The following is a 13209-nucleotide window of genomic DNA, read 5'->3' on the forward strand; positions in this document are numbered from 1 at the left end:
TTTTTTTTTTTTTTTTTGTTCTTTGAAACCTGTATTTTGGCAGAAAACCGTGATTTTCTTTTCAATCCAACGGTGAGAGTGTGACAGTTGTGGCTCTTTCTTCTTTTGTTGGGAAGGGGGGATTAGCACTAAACGAGTTTTTTTTTCGGCTGTTAAGCTATGAAAACCTGACAGCTGCTGGGGGGCTGTCTTTTGCACCCGTCAATTGGTGTTTTGTTTTGTGCCTTTTTTAAAAAACTTTTTAAGGGAATGCGGGAAATTTTTTTTTCACCATTTCCATCTGCGAATCCGTGGTATTTGTTTCCTTCTTGGCTGTAGTAATTTATAGTCTTCAAGCCGTCGGGGTTAGAGCCGAGTTTTAGTTTTTATTATTATTATTATTTCCTCCCCACACACACTGTTTTCCTGCTTGCGGCGGGGCCTTGTGGTCGGGAGACTTCCAGGAGCCACACTTTTTTTAGTTTCCGAGAAACTGTGTGATTCGGTGTTCTTGGGGGTGCTGGTTCAGCATGCATCATGAATTCAGAGGGTCGAGGTTTTGTTCTATACATTTTTTTTATATGTCTTCCGCCTCTCCCCCTTGTTATCGATCTAAAAAGTCTACAAGAGCGGCAACTTTAACGGTGTATATTATTGGCGTTTGTTGAATTGATAAAGTTACGCTTCGTATTGTTGCTTTCTTGTTTTGGTTTCGTTTCGTTTTGTGTCATATTAAAGGTAGGATGTCTAACTTATTTGGAAAGGGGTTGTCGGTGTGTTGTTGTGTTGCGGGCTCGTCAAAGCCCTGGGCGGACGGGGAAGCCGATGGTGATGCAAAGTACGAAGATCTGCAAGGCCCTGGAGGTCGGAATCTTACGGGTTCTGTGAATGATAAACGTATTTGTGTTCCGCAAAAAATTGATCCTAAAACGTTCTTTGCCAATGAGAGGACATTTCTCAAGTGGCTCTCCATCTCGGTGATGGTGGGTATGATGTCCTTGACACTTCTGAACTTCGGTGATACGTCAAGCAACGCCGCCGAATTAGCTGGCTTGGTCCTCCTTCCCGTATCTATTCTCTTTATGGTGTACTCTTTATTTATTTTCAGAGATCGTGCGAACAAAATTTACATGCGTGAGCCTATGCGATATGATGACACCCGTGGACCCACAATGCTTGTGCTTGTCCTTGGAGCTGCTCTGGTTCTTGCGACTATCTTCTCGCTTCAGCGGCAGTTTTACGGCTCTGTTTCACCATCTTTTTACGCAGGCGCTCGTTTCTCGTAATTGATTTTGTAGCAAGATGTGATTAGCTGATGAAAGAGAACTTACACCTCTGCGTCTTATAATGCTAAGGATATGTACTCTTCGAGGTTTAATAAGAAGCCGCTTAGGAAATTTTTTTTATGAAGTCGATATATGTGAAATGCGGTTTGTTTGTTTGCATTGCGATATTTTTTCTCTTCTTTAAAGAAAATGGTGGGTTTGTTGTTTTCATTTCACTGCAATTGCTGTGTTTCTCCTGGTCTGGTGGAGTTAGGAGAATCTCTAGTGTTTCTGTGGTACATTTTTATGGTTTCCAATAGGCAATATTGATAATGTTGTTTCGAAAAACCATGTCTGGGGTGAGGGATCTCTCACGAGGCGTGCCTGTAGCACGTAAAGTCCTTAACCGTCTTTCAAGCTGCCCATCAACTGAGTCATTTTGCTTTGACGCCGTCTTGGCTGACGCCTGCAAAAGGGTCAATGTCCCTGTTCCATCCTCATCAGAGGCGGTTCCGGACTCCAAATGGTGGAAAAAACTTTGCAATGCCTGTTCAGACAAACTTTGTTCTTCACGATACGGTAAGTTATTGTTGCGACAACGTCTTGTTCAGGCATTGTCCGAACGATTAGCAGTAGAGGAAGCTTTCCGATTAAATGGCCATGAAATCAAAAAGGAAGCTATAGTTGAACCGGTGGTTGTGATGGGCTTGCCTCGGTGTAATGGGCATCAGGCGGCGCATGTTTTGTCGCGGTCAGGTCTGTTTCTCGCATTTAAGCAAAGTGACACATTTTCACCTTCACTTATTCTTGACGTGGAGCGACGTGATGCATTTGATCGGCAGTTTAGATTGTTTAATCGCCTCTACCCAGAATTTCGTTGTGTCCGGACAATTAATCCCAGTCAGATTGACGACGACCTTACGTTACAGCTCATGTGTCCGCAGTCGTACACCTGGGGTCTTCTTCATGGACTAGATGAATACCTTTTAGAGTGCTTGCAGGAGGATCAGGCCGTTGTGTATCAACACCTTAAGCGGGTGTGTCAGCTATTCCAATGGTACAAACGGTGTGGGCATTTTTCAGAGTGTGTTTTACGGGAGGTGAATCCTGTGAACAATCCAATTGAGGAGCAAAAATATGGCACCAAAAACTCTTTATTGCAAACACAATGGCTTCTTTTTTGTCCATTTGCTATTTTGAGCATTGAGGCGCTTCACGAAGCATTCCCTGACGTCAAACTTATTTGGGTTCATCGTGCTTTGTCGCAGTGTGTTCCGTCGTTATGCTCCTCATTTGCCATCCACAACAGTATTTACACCGGAAAACCACCGAGTGACTCCCAGCTGGCTACAATGGGTGATAAGGTTCTGGGCACCTTTGGTTCTGGTGCCGAGTACGCTATCGACTATCTTGCCAGCTTTGATAAATCTAGACTGGTGCATTGGTCTAATCGTGATGTGAAACGACATACGACGCGGCTAGCGACCAAAACCTTAGAGTACTTTGGAATCGAAGTGGATCGGTACCGTCGTTTGCAGATGATTAATGGTCAAACGGAGTATACGGATATATTTCGTCCATTGCATGATGCTCAGATGCCTTATTTTGGCTTACATGATGGAATTATTGGCGAAGCGCTTGAAAGTTATATTCATCAGTTTGAGGAGTTTGCTTTCGAAAAACGCTTAGGTGTGACAGTTGAGGAGTATCAGCCTCTGGCGGCTCCAGCAGATCAGCAGTCTCTTGGAACTCTGCGGGTGAAGGGTGGTGGCGAGCCCTCATTCCCATCTTTTGCAGAATCCCAGCCGATGTCTGATCATTTCTTACAGGAAGGGAAAGGGTTTAAATGAGTTGCTGAAGTGGGGAGGCCGTAAAAAAAAAAATTTTTTTGCGGGGACTGTTTTTTTTCTCTCTTGGTTGGTGCTAGTGGTTGGCGGTTTCATTTGAGTGAGTATTTCCTTTTAGCGTTGTTGGAGAGGAGTTGCTGAAATATGTAAACGTTTGCTTTATATAGATAATCGGAGAATGTATCGGAAACGATATGTGGCTTATATAAAAATGTGCCTGCCTTTCCTGATCTGAATTTTTGCTTTATACATATATCAACACCAGCACAACGGGGTCCATTGGAGGTACTACCACTTGACAGCATCCAGCGACTTTTCGCGGGTACTTTGAGGTGTATTCCCTCGAATCTCCAAGGAATCAAGAGAAAAAAAAATATCTAATCAACTGGGAAAATGACCGAGGGCCGATTTGAGACTATTCACAATCTGCGGCCAAAAAACTGGGATGGCCGACGCCATTGGACCAACTGGCATCACCTCTACGACTGTGAAAAGGATCACCTTGAGCGTGAAAGTTGTCCGTTTAATGATCTCCGTTCTGGAGGAGAGTTTCAATACGAGCCCTGGGGTGGTGGTGATTTCAAGACTCCAATAGAGCCAAATCGTCTTAACGATCGTCTTTGTGGAGACAGGATGGACTTTGCAAAGGGGCCTGGAACTCAGATTGGAGGACTGGGGGACATCCCATTGGATGTTGAGCCCGGAAGGCCACTAAAACACAACAAGCATCCAGGGAAAAGTGTGATGTTCACAAAAAAGAGCCCTCTGCAGCGGGGCCTATTCAGCACGTATCCCTACATGCCGGATCCCCTTGATGACAAGGACGCCTCACGTGATGCCAGGCGTGGTGAAGGTGGTATGGCTGCGGGGCGTGTGGACGGGTTTGGTCAGGCACCGGAGTGGATAGCAGATCCGTATACCGACAAGATTGACCGTGGTCGTATATACCACCTCAAGGCAGGCCCACTGAACCACAGACCTGAGGATCGACCTCCTTGGATGCCAGAGGGGGAACCGGAAAAACGCAAAAAGCGCGTATGCGGCGCATTCTATGCAGGTAAGCCAGCGGGCATTATCAATGATATAGAGTGGATCCCGGATCCGTCTATTGAAACTGGAGTCAAGAAACAAGCACGACCGTTCCGCACTTGGCACACAAGGACTAAATGGTCGATGCCAACGCACGCTCCTTGGACGACTGGGAAAATCACAGCTGAGCCCTTCCGTGGCCCCGACTTGAACACAACACAATCTGGACTTCCATGCTTAGACGCGTACAAAAAGGTGAACATGACACAAACCATTGGCAAGGAGGCGGCGTTGGCCACAGTGAAAGCTCCGGAGCGTGTGAGGTTTAAGTGAGAGCAAGTGTGCTTCTTTGTCTCGCTTTCTTTGTGTGTATGTGTGTGACCAGTGTGTGTGTAGGAAGATATCGCTGGCAGAAGGAAAAACGGGAGTGGACAATGAAGACCTCAACGCGCAGCCTTCGACTCTAAGGAATAAGGCAAGAGCCATGAAGGAAGAATCGTGGTGTTTGCTGGTGTATTTTTCTTCATTTGTTCCCTTCTCTCGAAAGCTACAGAGGACTCTTCCTTGGTGCGGTTCTGCAAACATGTCGACGACAGCTGTCTGTTTTGTATTTGATTTCATTTCCTCCACTGGTGTTGTGGAGCTTCATTTGGGTGCTCGCTGTGACGTCGTGTGATGTGTGCCCGTGGTTGAGAATGTATCTCTGAATGTAGTTACAGTCGTCTTTTTTGTTTTTATTTTTGAGGGGATGTCATGCTTGGCACACCTTTTCTCTGGCATATATGTTTCTTGTATGGGTGGATGTGTTTTGCCATGTCGAAATGCCGCTTTTTCTTCTTGTTGTCGTTCATTTCATCTGTATTTAGGCGTGACTGGTTGGTGTGACCGATGGTGGCAGTCCTCATCTCATGTCGCAGGCGTTTTGTGTCCACTTGTCGACCACACCCTCGAAACGTGGTAGGGGCAAGAGGAAGTCTCGTTTGCGGATGCCGCGAATACATGGATAAAGGCACCATGTCTTTAAGTGATTCCACCACAACTGCGGCGCCTGGCGTTCTGTCGAATCTCAAAAAGGAGTTGCACCATTTTCCGGAAACAAATTCTCAGGAGATGGCTGCAGCGTTGCGGGCCCAGATGTGTCAGTTCTCCCATTTTAACCAGTGGCAAGAAGCCATCTGCCTCCTCACATCATCATTAGCGTTGTCGTCTTCAGAAGCGGAGAATGTAGGAACAGGAATCCCTTCTACGACACACACAGCATGTGAATTCCTCATCGCCGCTTTGCTGTACAATGGTCACGGAGAAAGCGCCTTCGCCGTCTGGCGCTCTCTCTCTGCCGCATTTAACTTTGCCCCATCCCAGATGTTGATGATGAAGTTAGCGGTTTATACACTTCTTATGGATGGCCAAACCCAGGAGGCCCTTGACCTTTCGGCCATGGCATCGTTCTCAGTTGAAAATAAGGATATGGATAACAAGCTGTCCTTGGAGCATTTTGAGTTGTGGACGGCCTTCTACGCTGCGCTTCTCTCCACCAAGGGGGCAGAGCCGACTGGACCAAATGCTGAGATTGAGGGAAAAGTGAAAGAGATGCTGTTCCGCTTACTGCGCCTGGTAGAGCGCTCCTCAGACGGTAAGGCAACACAGTCATCACTTGAAAAGCTTCAGCTTACCCTGCATGCTGTCTTCTCGTTGATGTCGGTTGGGTATGGAGAGGAGCTGCTACATAAGATTATTGCCGCATCATCTAACGAGAGAAACAATACTGATATTGACAGCCTCCTTTGCGTAGCGGAGTTAATATTCTTTGGTCATGGCAAAGCCGGGGTTTCTGGGTTTTTTTCACCAACTGTCTTGCCATTTCTCCTTACGCATTTGTTTCCCGTGCCATTGGCGTGCTCCTTACGGGAGTGCACCCCAATACTGTCGGGATTGGTAACGTACCAGAGTTTCTTCAGTGGCATTGATGGTGATCTTTCGTCGCATGTTGTTGAGGGTTCATCCCCGCCCATTGTTATCCACACAACGTTGGGAAACATGTTTTTGCTGCGGCTGCAGAATCATGATCTCTTGAAGCCGTTCCTCCACTCTGTCGTTTCGTATGATTTGGCCGCGATGAATGCATCACTTATGACTCATGTTCTGGAGTCCATTTTGTGGACCGAGGCAACTGATGTGTTGGGCTGCGCCGTTGGGCAACAGCTCCTTTCTGTTGTGGAGGGGGCACTGAGCGATGACATTGGGAGTGGGACGCGTCACTTGCTTGCTATGAAGTATGTCTCATGCGTACTCACTCCTTTTGTTAATTCCAAGTCACCACGGCGACAAACTGGCATCCGCAACGGTGGTGACAACATCCCTCTGAGTGGCGTCTTTTGCGTTGAGTTACTCAACAGTCTCATTGCGACGGTTCCAAGCGCAGATCGTAAGGCATGGCGCCGCTTTGTGGATTGTTTAACGAACACTCTTCTCGAAGGACTTGAAGTTGGCCCTCGGACGGCCATACCGCTTGCCTTGCGGCTACAACTTCATGCGAGTTGGTGGCTTCCAGATTTACTTGCGACAGTCGATGTCACGCGTGAGCGACTGCTCTGCCTCGAATTTCAGCAAAGAGTGCAAAGAAAAAGTGCAACCGAAGAATGGGATTCCAGTGCATGTGCCATTCTGCGCGCCCTTCACGAAGAAGACCACTGCGACAGAAGCACCAACCCAGTTCAGTTGTCGCATGATGATGATAGTACGATGAGGTACACACACGGTAACACTACAAAGGGGGGTCCGACAGTTGCAGACCCTCCGCATGGTATTCAGCCTATTTTGGTGAAGCGATTTGTAAGGTGGGAATGGCTCCTGAACGGTCTGTGGCAATTGGCCCATGAAACCGAGCATGAAATGCGTTACAGCCTCTGGCAAAACCTTATTGAGGTTTGCACAAGCACGCTGAGCCACTGCAGGTCGTTTCACCGACACGACATTGCAAGAGATCTTGTGGAAACACTCCTTCTTCCAGCAGGACCCTTTTTGGGGTTGGGTGCACCATATTCGTGTGGAATTCGCATCGGCAGTGGCAGTGACATAACTATCACGAGCAGCAGCCTCATTGTATTGCTCATTGCTTATCCAACTAAAAACCTGACGGGAATCACCACTGTGTTAAAGTTGCAATGGAATTTTATGGATGAAGTTTCCCGATGGCTTCCCACCTTGAATGCATGGGGAACTATGCGAGAGCTGCAGGAGCTGTTTCCACCTGGTCCTCATGGCAACAGTCGAGAGGTTTTATTGCTGAAGCATCTTATCGATGATGCTTCTTTAGGGTTAAGTAAAAACAAAACACTGAATGCGAATGGGCGGCGGCGAGTGCGAGAGCTTTTTAATTGGTACGAGGAATTGTGCCGCAATGACATTTCGCTCCGAACGCCGCAACTGCTTGTTCCGCTTGCTCGCGCCCTTCGGCGAGCCGACTTAGTTGACTGTCTAAGCCTACTGTTGGAGAATGTATTCGCCGATCTTCAGAAGGGTTTTCAAGGGCCGCGACAGTCATCAACATCGCGGATGGTGGAAGAACGGCTGCTCTTTCTACACGCCTATCACAGCGCAGCTGTTGCACAGATGACTAACAGGGACGGTGCAGATGTCGGTGTGGAACTCACTCGCGGTGCCCACGGGACTGGAGTTGGGATAGTGGCGGCTCTTGCAGAAACCTACATCTTCTCCCTCTGGGAACACGGCCATCTCTTCGAATTGGGGTCAATGCTCCTGAAGCCGCCGTTAACATCATTGTCTGCATCGCCATATCAATTTCCTCAAGCAGTGAAGGACATGAATTCGTTCTATGTGTCAGCTGAGGTGGTGTTTCTCTTACCACTGGCCGAGCGTGAGGCAATGCGATTGTTTCTTCTTATGTTTCTCGCACAACGGTGCAGTAACTCCTCCTACTTGATAGCGCTACAACAACTTCCACGGTTTAGGGCAGATACTGCACGAGTTGTTTCTAGCGTGGAGCATCTCGTGGCACGGGAGAAACATATTTTCGCTCCTTTTGCCAACGAGGCGCAACAAGTGGCGAAGGGAAGTCTGGAACTACGAGACGCATGCGCAGCTATTGTCTCAGGACGCGTGGGAGGTGGGACTAATAACCACACGACCACTACAGACGATGGGATCAAGATGGGAGTACGTACTGTGAGGGACTTGAACCGCTGTATTGATCGTGGCGATTGGGTGGCGTCGCTGCGGGCTGTTCCTCACGTCCTCTCGGTGCCACTTCACAGGGCCCGAAAAGCGTTGCTGGCGTGCGAAAGAGCTCCAAAAGGAACACCTTGGGAAGGTGCAATGAGCATCATTGCAAATGCAAGGCGTACATGGCAGTGCCAAGAGCGACAAGAATTTGGTGAGCTTCCTCACTTTTGCGCCGATGTGGGGCTTCCAGAGTGTGGGCGAGCTATGACACTGCTCGCAGATGCAAAGCGCTGGCGTGAGGCGCTTCGGCTGTTTGAGTCGCTCGGCTCCCACGGGGTGGATGGCTACATCTTCACTCAGACCTGCTTCGCCTTGCGCACTGGCGGACGTCCAGAGTTGGCGGTGGACCTGTGGGCCATGTGGCGTGCAGCTGTTGGGGATGCAGTGATGCCAACGGCACAGATGTGCGGGCAGTTTCTGCGTTGTGGTGTCGTGGGCAAGACAATAGTGGCGGACGCAGCGTGTTCGATGCTGAAGGAGGCAGCTGCCCAAGCACCCAGAGCAGGTGTAGAAGGTCCATCTCTGCCTGAACTAGAAAAGACGCCTGGTACAACGCTGCCGCTGTTGTTTGAAAAGGAGGAGGAAGCCATCACGGTACTGCTACGCGATCGTTGGCACGAAAGTTGGCAGAAGGCACTGCAGGTCGCACTTGTAAGTGGTCGATCACGTATTATTCAGGAAGTAGCTCGAGATTCTCCGAGCAATCATCGCCTCTATGAAGCTGTGATGCAGCATGCCACGCGGGTGCGCCGTAATCTCTCTTCCGAGGAGCGGAAAGCTATTGTAGGGCACTTAGACGTCAGGGAGGCTTTGGCCACTGAGGACGGGTCTGCGCGTGCCAGGGATGACCGTGCGGCCCGCGTGCTGCAAGAACTACTGGGCGGCGGCGGCGAGAATTAGGCTACAGTATTGGAGGGAGAAGAGAGGGGGTGGGGAGTGAGGGGGGAAAATCCATAATGTGACATGAGGTACCTGTCACATCGCCGAAACACCCCAAAAGTTTTTTCGCTGGTAAGACCGATCTTTTACTATTTACATTTATTGCATGAAAAGATTTCTTTCTTCCAAGGCTCACAGGTTTCTTTCACGTATTCCGTTGTGTTTTACTCATTGACTCTTTGAAGAAGATCACGAGGGATGCCAGATGAGCATGAAGCTAGGGTGCACAGCCGGTCGTACCAGCCCGACGACCCGGAGTTCTACTTGGATGAGCATAACCAGTTGAACCCTGGTGCGGAGTTGGCCGTCATGTTGCGACGTATTTCCGGTAGTATTGCTCGTGTAGTCATTGTAAATTGGCTGCGGGCGCCGTTCAGTCGTGTTTTCCTACTGCAGTGCGCTCAGGGAGAACTTGTAAAAAATGGGCGGCTTCCCCTCGGCGGCTTCGGTGGCATTCGCGGTTGTGTGTATTACATCATCACAAAGGAGGGTGTCTTGGGTCTCTTCCGTGGGTGCCTCGAAGACATGGTGTTAGCGGTACCAGCGTACATTGCCGAGATATTGGTAGCCCTCGGTATTGCGAAGCTGCAGCAGCAGTTAGCCCCTCTCTCTTGGTCCGCTGCAGTCATGCTGGGCGTCGCAGCACCCGGACTTCGGGTGGTGTTCACGGCGCCTGTTGTGGGGTACAAGAATACAGTGTTATGTAACTATGTTGCAGATATTGTTGCCCCCAATGGGAACAAGACGCTGGCAAAAGAAGATGTAGAAGAAGCGTACCTGTATAGCTCGTCGTCGGAAGCTGCAACAGCTGTGAAAAAGCAATATGGTTGGAAGGGACTCTTCTTTACAGGTGTGGATATTGACGTCGCCGCTGTCTACGCGCAAAGCATCACTACACAAATCGTGGGATTGCTAATCATGCCGAAATTAGAGCACTTTATCCGAGTGCAATGCTCACAGCCTGGGTGGCGTCTTGCAGCCATGCTTGCCTCAACTCTCGGTGTGCGCTTGATGTGTGGGATCGTATTTCAGCCCTTTCAGGTCATGCGTGCACGCACAGCACTTCTCCCGACAGCAACGGAGCTGAGGCAGAGGAAACGATGCTGGTTCTGGCGATCTGCGCAGAATATTGTACGACAGGATGGCATCACAGCACTGTGGGCCGGGTTGCGCATGCGTTTACTGCGGGATGTGTGCGGCGCTCTACTTGATACCATGTTTGTCGGTTTGAGGCGACGTTCCTCCTGAAAGCTCATTCTCTTTCCATTCCGATATTTCTTTTGATTTTTTGTGACCGGATACTTATTTGGTTCCTGTAGCTAGCGGGTTCTCTCTGTGTGGATGGATGAGAAATCTGGTGTTGGCTCACTTTCGCTGCTGAGCGGAGATGGCTTCATTAGACAAGAGAAAGAATACCGGACTGAGTATCGTGGGTATGTTGTAGATTCACTTAAGAGTTTATTAATCTATTCTATTCTTCTTTTTAATGTACCCCAGATATCAGTCTCCAGAGGTTTTCTCTACAGAGGGAATCAAGGAAAGGGGAGGGAAGCGTGCGTACAGAAGCAAGGGGGAAAAAAAAACAGCAACGAAACGTGTGTTAAGTAAATTGTGTCGTTTATTGAAAGACATTATTTGTTCACACAAGTAAACCGGGACATTATGGGGGACAGCCAGTTATATACGCAAGGCCCAGCAGCGGGTGAGGTCATAATTGATATGATTGCCTCGCTCGTCGGTGCATTCCTGCAGCGCGCCGTGATGGCGCCGTCTTACCGCATCACTGTGCTGACGGCAGTGGAGGGAGAGCTGGTGCGTGAGGGGCGTCTGCCGCCCACGGGATTCGGTGGTATTTACGCCTGTGTGAAGCGCATTTACACGCGGGAAGGCGTGCTCTCTTTCTTCCGCGGGTTCCTCACTGACGCCGTGTTCGCAGTGCCGTCCGCTGTGGTGGAAGAGCTGAGCTCATCGCTGGTGGCTGGACTCATTGAAGGGGTGATTCCGGTGGGTTTTGTGCAAACGATGCCAATGTGGTTGTACGTCACCATCTCGCTCGCCTCCACCTCCACGGCGGTGTTGTTGGCCACCCCTTTGACGGGAGTACACAACACTATTGTAACAAACTACGTGGCCGATATCGTCGCCCCCACAACGGAAGAAGGAAAATCAACAACAGAAGATGAGGTAGAGGAGAAGTACAAGTACGTATCGCCAACAGAAACCGCGAAAGATATCCGCAAGCGGTGGGGCTTCCGTGGGTTCTACAATGGAGTTGGGCTGGATGCAATGGCGGTCTTCCTCTACCGCGGCACCTACTACTATGCTTTGCAGATGCTGCCGCTGTCGTTGCAGGAAAATTATCCGTACGCCGTTGCCCGCTGCCTTGCCATCGCGGCTGGCTGTCTCACGCAACCGTTTGAGGTCATCAGTCGCCGCATGCAACTCACCGCGTCATCTAAGACACGAAGGTACACAAGCATGGTGCACTGTGCCCGCACAATTGTGGAGGAGGAGGGATACAGCGGGCTCTGGGCAGGGCTGCGTGCACGGCTTCTGGTGACATGCGTGGGCATGGCCGTTGTTGAACTACGCCGTCTTATTTGAGTTATGCCTGTGTGACTATGTGTGTGTGTGTAAGAGGGAAGAAGAAAGAGAGTTGGAAGAGGAACAAAGCGGAGGGGGAATATGAAGAGAGCTTAGCTGAGTCAGGAAAAGCGTACTTTCAGTTGGATTTTGATAACTACCAATAAGAAATGGGGGGAGGTGGCCAGGGGAAGAGGCTCATAATCTTTTATGGCCCTTTTTCATCCCTTCTTTCTCTTCTCGTCCTGTGTTAGTGTTGGTCTCTCTTTCTCTTTCTCTTGTGCCCTGTTTCCTCTTGTTTCTGGCACAGGCCAGCCACACGAGCCGTTCTCTGCCTGTGTGTTTCTGGGTCGGTGTGTGTATGTTTTCTTTTTTTTACATCGCTTTTGTAAATGGCGTGCCGTGGAAAAGGTTCGCCATCTATAAATTGTTCCCTCGTGTGGATTTACGTGTCATTGTTCTTTGCTTTGGTTCTTGTGGTAGTGTTTGCCCTTTATCTGCTCATTTATATTTTGTGTATATGTTCCTTGTGCTTACTTTTCAAGAGAAACACTGTGGCGTGCGCCTAGGGAGAGGCATATATACATATATATATATATATATATAGAGAGAGAGAGAGAGAGAGAGAAAGAGAGAGAGAGATAGAGACTGAACGGAAACGATGACCAGCAAGTACCGCCGTCTGCTCCAACAGGTGTCAGAAGAAAAAGGAGAGAATGAGCCGAAGCAACAGCAGCAGGAGCAGGTGGATGTTCCACCGCATAAAGACGCGAGGTACGCTGGTGAAAAGGATGACATTACATTGGACGCCTTCCAGGAGGAAGAAGAGGGGCGACGTGCCGCAGTAGTGGTGGGTGGGCGAAGGGAGATAAAGAGCAGCCGCTCGGTTGTCACAAATGCTGCTTCCACAGGTAATAGTGGTGGTGGCAGTAGTAGTAGTTGTAGCAGTGGTAATGTTGGTGATAATGCTGCGGCGGGACCACGTAGTCGGTTTGGCAAGGGGTGCCAAGGTGACACTGACATTGACCATGTCAGCAGCAGTCACCGCGGCCGTGGGGCGGCAGTGGAAGGGAATGATGGTGATGGTGGTAAGGTGGAGGCCGTGGGGGAAAAACATGGAGCAGAGGAACAAGACCACGCCGACGACGACGACATTAAGGACGCTGGTGTGGTGGAGGGAGAGGAAGAGGAAGAAGATGACGCCGACAATGAGGATGACGCGGTGGTGGCGCATGGCCCGCGGCTGTACTCCTGCGACGCATGCCCACACTCCGTCTTCACGACGCATGCCGCCCTGCTCGCGCACGCGGAGGAGCGGCACGCGG

At 49.6% G+C, this 13209-nt stretch overlaps 7 protein-coding genes across 7 annotated transcripts; all 7 read left to right on the forward strand.

The window, feature by feature from the left end:
• Positions 1 to 722: 722 nt before the first annotated feature.
• DQ04_04261010 (vacuolar transporter chaperone) lies at positions 723 to 1265 on the forward strand (the record flags this gene model as incomplete). The annotated part of the gene is made up of 1 exon (XM_009313451.1): positions 723 to 1265. The coding sequence occupies one exon, from the start codon at positions 723 to 725 to the stop codon at positions 1263 to 1265; it is 543 nt and encodes a 180-aa protein (XP_009311726.1).
• A 311-nt stretch (positions 1266 to 1576) lies between these two features.
• DQ04_04261020 (putative phosphatidylinositol 3-kinase) lies at positions 1577 to 3094 on the forward strand (the record flags this gene model as incomplete). The annotated part of the gene is made up of 1 exon (XM_009313452.1): positions 1577 to 3094. The coding sequence occupies one exon, from the start codon at positions 1577 to 1579 to the stop codon at positions 3092 to 3094; it is 1518 nt and encodes a 505-aa protein (XP_009311727.1).
• A 390-nt stretch (positions 3095 to 3484) lies between these two features.
• On the forward strand, positions 3485 to 4453 carry DQ04_04261030 (hypothetical protein; the record flags this gene model as incomplete). Its single annotated transcript, XM_009313453.1, has 1 exon — positions 3485 to 4453. One exon carries the CDS (start codon positions 3485 to 3487, stop codon positions 4451 to 4453), a length of 969 nt encoding a protein of 322 aa, XP_009311728.1.
• Positions 4454 to 5230: 777 nt separating this feature from the next.
• DQ04_04261040 (putative ubiquitin-protein ligase-like) lies at positions 5231 to 9262 on the forward strand (the record flags this gene model as incomplete). The annotated part of the gene is made up of 1 exon (XM_009313454.1): positions 5231 to 9262. The coding sequence occupies one exon, from the start codon at positions 5231 to 5233 to the stop codon at positions 9260 to 9262; it is 4032 nt and encodes a 1343-aa protein (XP_009311729.1).
• Positions 9263 to 9499: 237 nt separating this feature from the next.
• On the forward strand, positions 9500 to 10549 carry DQ04_04261050 (ADP/ATP translocase; the record flags this gene model as incomplete). Its single annotated transcript, XM_009313455.1, has 1 exon — positions 9500 to 10549. The coding sequence occupies one exon, from the start codon at positions 9500 to 9502 to the stop codon at positions 10547 to 10549; it is 1050 nt and encodes a 349-aa protein (XP_009311730.1).
• Positions 10550 to 10963: 414 nt separating this feature from the next.
• Positions 10964 to 11905, forward strand: DQ04_04261060 (putative ADP,ATP carrier protein 1, mitochondrial precursor, putative,ADP/ATP translocase 1; the record flags this gene model as incomplete). The annotated part of the gene is made up of 1 exon (XM_009313456.1): positions 10964 to 11905. One exon carries the CDS (start codon positions 10964 to 10966, stop codon positions 11903 to 11905), a length of 942 nt encoding a protein of 313 aa, XP_009311731.1.
• Positions 11906 to 12545: 640 nt separating this feature from the next.
• Positions 12546 to 13209, forward strand: DQ04_04261070 (hypothetical protein; the record flags this gene model as incomplete). Its single annotated transcript, XM_009313457.1, has 1 exon — positions 12546 to 13209. A coding segment is annotated over one exon (664 nt), but the record flags the coding sequence as incomplete, so codon positions are not given.

The sequence above is a fragment of the Trypanosoma grayi genome, assembly GCF_000691245.1.
Source record: "Trypanosoma grayi strain ANR4 Tgr_426_V1, whole genome shotgun sequence".
NCBI classification, from domain to species: domain Eukaryota; phylum Euglenozoa; class Kinetoplastea; order Trypanosomatida; family Trypanosomatidae; genus Trypanosoma; species Trypanosoma grayi.